General features: G+C 37.2%; 1 protein-coding gene across 1 annotated transcript; it reads left to right on the top strand.

Moving 5' to 3' along the window:
- Nucleotides 1–1769: 1769 nt before the first annotated feature.
- Nucleotides 1770–6327, top strand: LOC107458476 (anaphase-promoting complex subunit 8). Its single transcript, XM_016076683.3, has 4 exons — nucleotides 1770–2021; nucleotides 2144–2450; nucleotides 4417–5667; nucleotides 5767–6327. Exons 1-4 carry the CDS (start codon nucleotides 1936–1938, stop codon nucleotides 5854–5856), a joined length of 1734 nt encoding a protein of 577 aa, XP_015932169.1. The 5' UTR covers nucleotides 1770–1935; the 3' UTR covers nucleotides 5857–6327.
- The last annotated feature ends 1842 nt before the right edge of the window (nucleotides 6328–8169 follow it).

Genomic DNA, 8169 nt, shown 5'->3' with positions numbered 1-8169 from the left:
AAACGCGTCTGCTCGCCTCGCTTTCCCGTCAGTTTTGAGCTTCGCGTCTGTTCTGAGCTTCCACCGCCTCTGTATTGCCGTGCTTCCGCCACGGTGCTCCCTCTTCGTCGCTTGGTCGAGCTTGCCTCAAGCCCTTGTTTTTGCTCCAGCCTGCTGTTATCACCAGTTTCACCACGCTTCGGCCTCTGTTTTGGCTGAGCTTACGCCAGTGCTCAGCCCTGATCTGAGCTCCCTCTCCCTCATCTGAAATGCTGAATCTCTGTGTTGTTCATGGTTTTTTTTTAAGTAATTTCTTGCTTATCTGTTTTGAGTTTTCTTAGTTTCCTGAATCAATTTAATTTAGTTTGTTCGTTCATGATCAATTATTTAATTGCAGACTTGTTTTTATTACTGATGATGAGTAATGAGTATTATTGAACATGATTGAGCTGTTCCTGTTATGAGTAATGATTTTCTTAGGTTTTTCTGTTATGAGCAATTTAGATTATTTTATTTTACAGTAATTATGGAACTGTTTTTGTTGTTCAGATGTATTTTTTTTATTTAATTGTTCAGTGTTGTGTTTATTGTTGTTGCTGATTGTTGCTGTTTGTTCATGGTTTTTGATTGGTGATGTTTGTTCACTGCTGTATTTATTCTTATTGTTCTTGATTGTTGCTATTTGTTTTCTGAGTTCCTGTTTTTCATGTTTTTGCTGTTTTTCATGTTATTTTTTAAGGACTATTTGATTTCTGGCTCCTATATGTTTAGTATCTCCGAAGATGTTGATTGCTAGCATCCTGAAATCTTGAAGCAAGAAGTAATGTTTCCAGAACCTGATAGTTATGAGCCAACCATAGAAGGAGCTTTACCAACAAATAATATCTGTTCAATTTTTATTAATGGAACCTGCAGACTTGAGTCTATGGATATCTGTTCAATTTTACATGAAGTATCTGTCTCTGGTTGCACATTTACTTTGTGCTTGGGTCTTGTTCAAACAATTGGTAGCTCAGATGCTAATGGTCACTCTCTTTTTTCTTTCAAAAATCACTCATCTATCACAACTTCTTATCAGTTCAATTGTTTCCTCATTTCATTTCATGTAATCATATATTCATGTTCTTTTTCTCTTCCATAATTAGTTGCTCTTTTTATTCATTGAAATAATAATTTGCCTATCTAATTTAGTGTCATCACTGCCTTGATAATGCTAATGCTAATGCTTGGTTACTGAATGCTCTGTTTTGAACTTTTGATATGTTGTATAATGTCCTGATTTTGTTGTTTTTAGTGTTTAATTTAGTGTCAACACCTCCTTGCTAATGGTCTGTTTAATTTAGTGTCATCACTGCCTTACTAATGCTAATGCTTGGTTACTGAATACTCTGTTTTGAACCTTTGATATGTTGTATAATGTACTGATTTTGCTGTTTAGTGTTTAATTTAGTGTCATCACTCATCACTGCCTTGCTAATGCTCAGTTTAATTTAGTATCATCACTTCCTTGCTAATGCTAATGCTTGGTTACTGAATGCTCTGTTTTGAACTTCTGATATGTAGTATAATTTACTGATTTTGCTGTTTTTAGTGTTTAGTTTAGTGTCATCACTGCCTTGCTGAATGATGTTGCTAATGTACTGGTGTTGCTGTTTTAGTGTTTTGATAATGGACTAGTGTTGCTGTTTTAGTGTTTTATAATGTGTTGCTGTTTCATTGTTGTTGTTCGACAATACACTAGTGTTGCTGTTTTAGAGTTGCTAATGTACTTTTGATCTTTTTAATTTCAATGACCGGTCCGGTTCTCAGAACCTTGATTAAAACACGCTGAAGCCGAGAGGAGTTAGGGGAAGGCGTCAGAAAAAGAGAGCGAGAGTGAGAGTGAGTGTGAGAAACAGCAATTTTCAAAATCCAGAGGGCGGGTGCGAGTGTGAAGTGGGTGAAGCCACCGAATCGATGAGCTCCAAAGAGAGCTGCAGAAGCGAACTCCGCATCGCCATTCGCCAACTCAGCGACCGTTGTTTGTACACTGCTTCCAAATGGTACCTCCTTCTTCTTCTTCTTCCTTTTCTTGCTCCCTCCTAAAACCCTAAAAATTCCAACTTCAATAATCAAGCATTGAACTTCAAAAACGCCGTCGTTTGATGAAACTTTGTGTTTGCAGGGCAGCAGAACAGTTGGTTGGTATCGAGCAAGACCCCGCCAAGTTCACTCCTTCCAACACCAGATTCCAGCGCGGCAGCTCCAGCATTCGCCGCAAGTACCGCACCCATGAGATCGCTGCCACTCCCATCGCCGGCGTCTCGTACGTCGCCACGCCTGTTATGGAGGAGGACGAGCTTGTAGATGGTGATTTTTACCTTCTTGCCAAGTCATATTTTGATTGCCGTGAGTACAAGAGGGCCGCCCATGTTCTTCGCGATCAGACCAGCAGGAAATCCGTCTTCTTGCGCTGTTATGCCTTGTATCTGGTCAGTCATCTTCAAAGTTCATATTGATTGGTGGGATTTAAGTTTTATTTTTTATTCATTTAGTAAACTGTATTGGTATAATGGAGATAAAAGGATAGAAAGCATGTTATTCCTATCTGTCTGCTAGCTTGTTTGATTAGCATAATAATCTATTGTGGTTGGAGTTGGAAGGTGTTTCTGGGTGGGTGCTTTTGCTTTCTGATTCTCAAAGGTGTGATTTTACAGTTTGATTTCTTTCCATAACTGAAAAAAAAAGGAGAAGCAGCTGAAAACTGACTTTAATTTGAGACTACTGTGTTTAGTTTTTTAAACAAGGATGTAGCTAAATTCAAGTTTCTTATTTATTGCTAAAAAGTGTCCTAGCAAGATGAAATTGATTTTTGAGTAAAAATAGTTTATTTTTTGAGATAGAGCTGAAATAAACGCACCCTCATTTATGCGCTAGATGTGAATATTTGTCAGTTACCTATTGATGAAATTGTAATTAATAGGCGGTAGATGTGAATGTACTGTAGCATTGTCCAACATGTGTTAGTTATAGTCGCGTTATTACATTCTCTATTGCGGGAAGTAGGGGATGTGTTTTCTCTTTCAGCTAAACCCCAACAATTAGTTCTTGAGCCTTCTCTTTGATGAGGTTGGCTGTTGCAAAATGCAAAGATTTCTGAAACACAGCAATTCTTGCCAAAATATGGAAAGCAATCTTGTTGCTTTGGCTCTTTGCCCTTGATGATTTCTCTATTTGTGTTTTAGTTTTACCTTTTTTAAAAATGTCAGGGCAGCATCTGTTTGAGTATTTAGTGCAATAAAAGCTATGGTGAGTCCAAAATTTGCAAAGTACGTGAGTGAAAATCCTCATCCTAAACATCTTATGTTAGAATTTGAAGTTTAATTATTTGGGTTGGAGAGTGGTTTGTAAAAGGTTTAAGCAAGATTTATTGATTATATTTTTTTCCCTGCTATTTTATGTTGCTCCCAGTACACACCCTCAGTATCAATTTTGGTGCTTTGATTTCATTGAATAAAATATCTCATCATGAAGTTGAAGATTAATTTGATTCTTTATTCATTTTGGTGCATGTGCTTCCATTCAACATTATCTTTCGTGAATGGAACTGATTTTAGATATAGATATAGCCTTAGTTTTATACCAAAAAGATATGCAAAGTAGGCTTTGTTTTCAATATGGTTTTCCGTTTTCTTTTCTAGATTTAATATGTTATGTTTCAATTATTTTTTCAATTTAGTCTCAGTTCATAATTTATGGAAACTACTAACAGGGCATAATCCACATCAAGTCCACATGTGTGCTACGTTAACACTGTCTGTTCCATGTAATCATTTCTAATTTTTTTTTATTGAATAATAATTTGGAGCCAATTAATATTGATTGAAACATATGGGATCAAATTGAAAAATTAGATAACCATAAGGGACCAAAAAGCCTTCTTTTCCAAAGGAATAACTTAATAAAAAAAGGAATGAGATCGTAATAGTTTAACTGCATGCTAGAGAGTAATGTATCTGTTAATTATTTTAACCTATGTGGCTTGGTGATGAAAAATTGTAAAATTTTCTCTCGTTATGCAAATTCAAACTAAAAGCCAAATTTAGTAATCAACTTCCTACTGATATCTTTTCCATATTTTTTACTTGCTTTCTTAACCAACTTCGGGTCTCTCTGAGACAAAGACCCCATTTTGAAGTGAAGCTCTCCTGCCAATTAGTTTATTATTAGATTTCACCTCCTGTTGTGCTAAAGACTTCTATGTAAGGAATTTTATTTGAAAAATACAGACAAGCTGTTGCTCATGTGCTATTAGAACACTTGTTACTATCAGCATAATTTATAAATAATGTGTTGCACGTTTGTTACATGTTTTTAATTGTGTGTGCCATTAATTGAAAGAACTGATAATAGTTTAGAACCATGTGTAATGTCTTACATGTTTTCTGCTTCCTAAAGGCAGGAGAAAAGCGAAAAGAGGAAGAGATGATAGAACTTGAGGGACCTCTAGGTAAGAGTGATTCTGTGAATCGTGAATTGGTTTCCTTGGAGAGGGAGTTGTCAATGCTTTGCAAGAATGGTACGATTGATCCTTTTGGTTTGTACTTATATGGCCTTGTGCTCAAACAAAAAGGTAGTGAGAATTTGGCACGTACGGTTCTTGTGGAATCCGTGAATAGCTACCCCTGGAATTGGAATGCTTGGACTGAGTTGCGATCCCTATGTAGTACAATTGATATATTGAACACTGTTAATCTCAATAGTCATTGGATGAAGGATTTCTTCCTTGCCAGTGCTTACCAAGAATTAAGGATGCACAATGAATCTCTGTCGAAGTATGAATACCTACTAGGAACCTTTGGAAATAGTAATTACATACAGGCCCAAATTGCTAAAGCACAGTACAGTTTGAGGGAATTTGACCAAGTTGAAGCATTATTTGAAGAACTTATGCGCAGTGACCCTTACAGGGTTGAAGACATGGATATGTATTCTAACGTACTTTATGCTAAGGAGTCCTTCTCTGCTTTAAGCTACCTGGCTCATAGAGTATTCATGACTGATAAATACAGGCCTGAATCATGTTGTATCATTGGGAATTATTACAGTTTAAAGGGGCAGCATGAGAAGTCTGTTATGTATTTCAGGAGAGCCCTTAAATTGAACAAAAATTATTTGTCTGCTTGGACACTCATGGGCCATGAGTTCGTTGAGATGAAAAATACTCCTGCTGCAGTGGATGCATATCGCCGCGCTGTAGACGTAGACCCATGTGATTATCGTGCCTGGTATGGGCTGGGACAAGCTTACGAGATGATGGGTATGCCATTCTATGCGCTTCATTACTTCCAAAAATCTGTGTTCTTACAGCCGAATGATTCTCGGTTGTGGATTGCAATGGCTCAATGTTATGAAACCGAACAGCTCCGCATGCTTGATGAGGCAATTAAGTGTTATAAAAGAGCTGCAGCTTGTAATGACCGAGAAGCAATTGCTTTATACCAGCTAGCAAAGCTACATGCGGAGCTGGGCCACCCTGAAGAGGCAGCATCTTACTACAAAAAGGATTTAGAGAGGATGGAAGATGAAGAAAGGGAAGGACCTAACATGGTTGAGGCTTTGCTCTATCTTGCAAGATATTACAAATTGCAGGATAGATTTGAAGAAGCAGAGGTATACTGTACACGTCTTCTGGATTATAGTGGCCCGGTAAGTTAACATTTTCACCAATTATCAAGAATCTAAAATGTCAATTTTACTTAATTGTTTAGTTATTTGATGATTGGTTGATCTAAATCTGTTTTACAGGAGAGAGAAACAGCCAAGAGTTTGCTTAGAGGAATGAGATCTTCGCAATCGATTTTACCTTCAATGGATGTTGAACGCTTTCCTCCTTAATATGAGACTGATCAAACACTGTTATTATGCATTCGTTGATTCCAGTTCGCATAGTGCTTGAGGGAAAGCATGAAAGGATTCGGTGTGTATGATTTGGTACCTGAATGCTGTACAATGCACTAATGCTTTCATTTTGAGCTGAACAAATAGGCAAGCATTGCGGTAGAGAATTGAATTCCAAAATTGGTGATATGGTTTCCTAGCAGGAGTTAAGTAAAGCTTTTTCTTCTCATTTATTCTTGTATGCAATGTGCAGATTTCCCTGGTGATTACTTGAATAGAAACGCTTAACATATCCAGGGGTGTAATCATTTATTTAGCTGTATCATATCCATATGATGCAGGAAGCCTAGCTATTCCTGTTTCATTCCTGTTCTCTTTTGTGATCAAACACTTTTGGTCTTTGCTGCATTTATGATTTTTGGTGAGCAATGCTGACATGAAATGAAAATGATCCAAATTGCAGTCTGACTTGAATTTGTGTTGAACTAAACATGCAGAATTAGAAACCAAAATTGGTGATTATTTTTTTTTGGATTCCTGCTCGACGCCATTATTTAGATTGATCAAGCAAAACTCTCATTCAAGCAATTGTAATTTCCTTTCCCTAAAGTCTTTATTAGACTGATGAGTCATGCACCAAAACGGAGAAATTTCCGATTTAATTGATAAATGGAGTATTTTAAATTAAACAAAAGGAGCAAAGAAAAGAAAAAAGAAATCAAAGACGAAATTCGACTCAATTTTATGGATATGGAAGGCTTGTGTGTGCTATTCCCAGATGTGGAGTTATGGTGTACAAGACAAAAATGTAGGACATATTTTTTTGAGCCAAAGGTAAAATAACTCGGACCATGTGAGTTCTTTGGAAATGAAATTTTGCTTCACAAATCGCATGGTCCGATTTGCAGCTGATGGAATTTAAAATATGAAACACGCAATTCGGACCCTCCATTTTGCTTGTTCTGACTAAATTTGTTGAGCAAAACGCAACTCGGACTGTCCGTTTTCAGGAACACAACTCGCAGGGTCCGAGTTCTGGTTCCTCTGATCCCACAACGAGGTGAAGCACCTCTCTTCCCTATATGCGAGTCCAACACCTTCTTTCCTTCCATATTCAAATTAAAAAGCGACGAAATTCCCATGAATAATAATACAGTTGAACTATTGATTGAAAAATAAAAAATACAACAACAATAACAAAGTTTTGTTCCACTAGGTGGGGTTAGTTACATGGATCAAAAGACGCTATTGAATTCTATCATGTATTATGTTTACAGAAAGACCATTTACATATAGATCTCGTTTGACCACCTCATGGATGATCTTCCTCTGTCTTTTACCATTTGTCCATCTTCCATCTCATCATCTATCCTCTTGACTGAGTGCTCTGTTGGTCTTTTTCTCACATGTCCAAACCACCTGAGACGTGATTTTACCATCTTTTCAACAATTTGTGCTCCCCAACTCTTTCTCTTATATCTTCATTCCTTATTCTATCCAATCGCGTATAACCACTCATCCATCTCAACATCTTCATCTTTGCCACATTTAACTTATGTTCGTGCTCCCTTTCGACCGCCCAACACTTTGTACCATAAAGTATAGCCGGTCTGATAGCAGTGCGATAGAATTTACCTTTAAGTTTTAAAGACACTTTTTTGTCACATCTAAAACTAGACATACTCCGCCATTTTGACCAACCTGCTTGCTATGATTTACATCATGTTCAATCTCTCTATTATCCTGTATGATGTACCCAAGATAATTAAAACTTCTAACATATTGTAGGATGTTTTTCCAATCTTCACCTTTATATTAGAGACCCTTCGGCAGCCGAACTTACATTCCATATATTCCGTCTTGCTATGGCTTATGCGTAGACCATACACTTCTAGAGCTTCTCTCCATAGATCCAACTTCTTATTTAGGTCTTCCCTTGACTCTCCCATAAGGACGATATCCTCAGCAAAAAGCATGCACCATGCTGTAATCCTATACCAATAGGAAATTCTTTTGTCACACTACCTTGAATCTTCACACTAGTTGTAGCCCCATCATCTATGTCTTTAATTGCACGAATATATCGATCTTTACTCTCTTCCTTTCCAAAACCTTTCATAAGGCATCTCTTGGCACCCTACATACGCTTTTTCTAAATCAATAAATACCATATGTAGATCATTTTATTACTATGAAACCTCTTCATCATCCTTCTTAACAGGTATGTAGCAGCAGTGGTGGATCTTCCTGGTATAAAACCAAATTAGTGCTCTGTTACCTGTGTCTCTTGTCTCAGCCTCCGTTCTATCA

The sequence above is a fragment of the Arachis duranensis genome, chromosome 7, assembly GCF_000817695.3.
Source record: "Arachis duranensis cultivar V14167 chromosome 7, aradu.V14167.gnm2.J7QH, whole genome shotgun sequence".
Taxonomy (NCBI): domain Eukaryota; kingdom Viridiplantae; phylum Streptophyta; class Magnoliopsida; order Fabales; family Fabaceae; genus Arachis; species Arachis duranensis.
The sequence above is the reverse complement of the archived record's forward strand: the minus strand, read 5'-3'. Positions and strand labels throughout refer to the sequence as shown.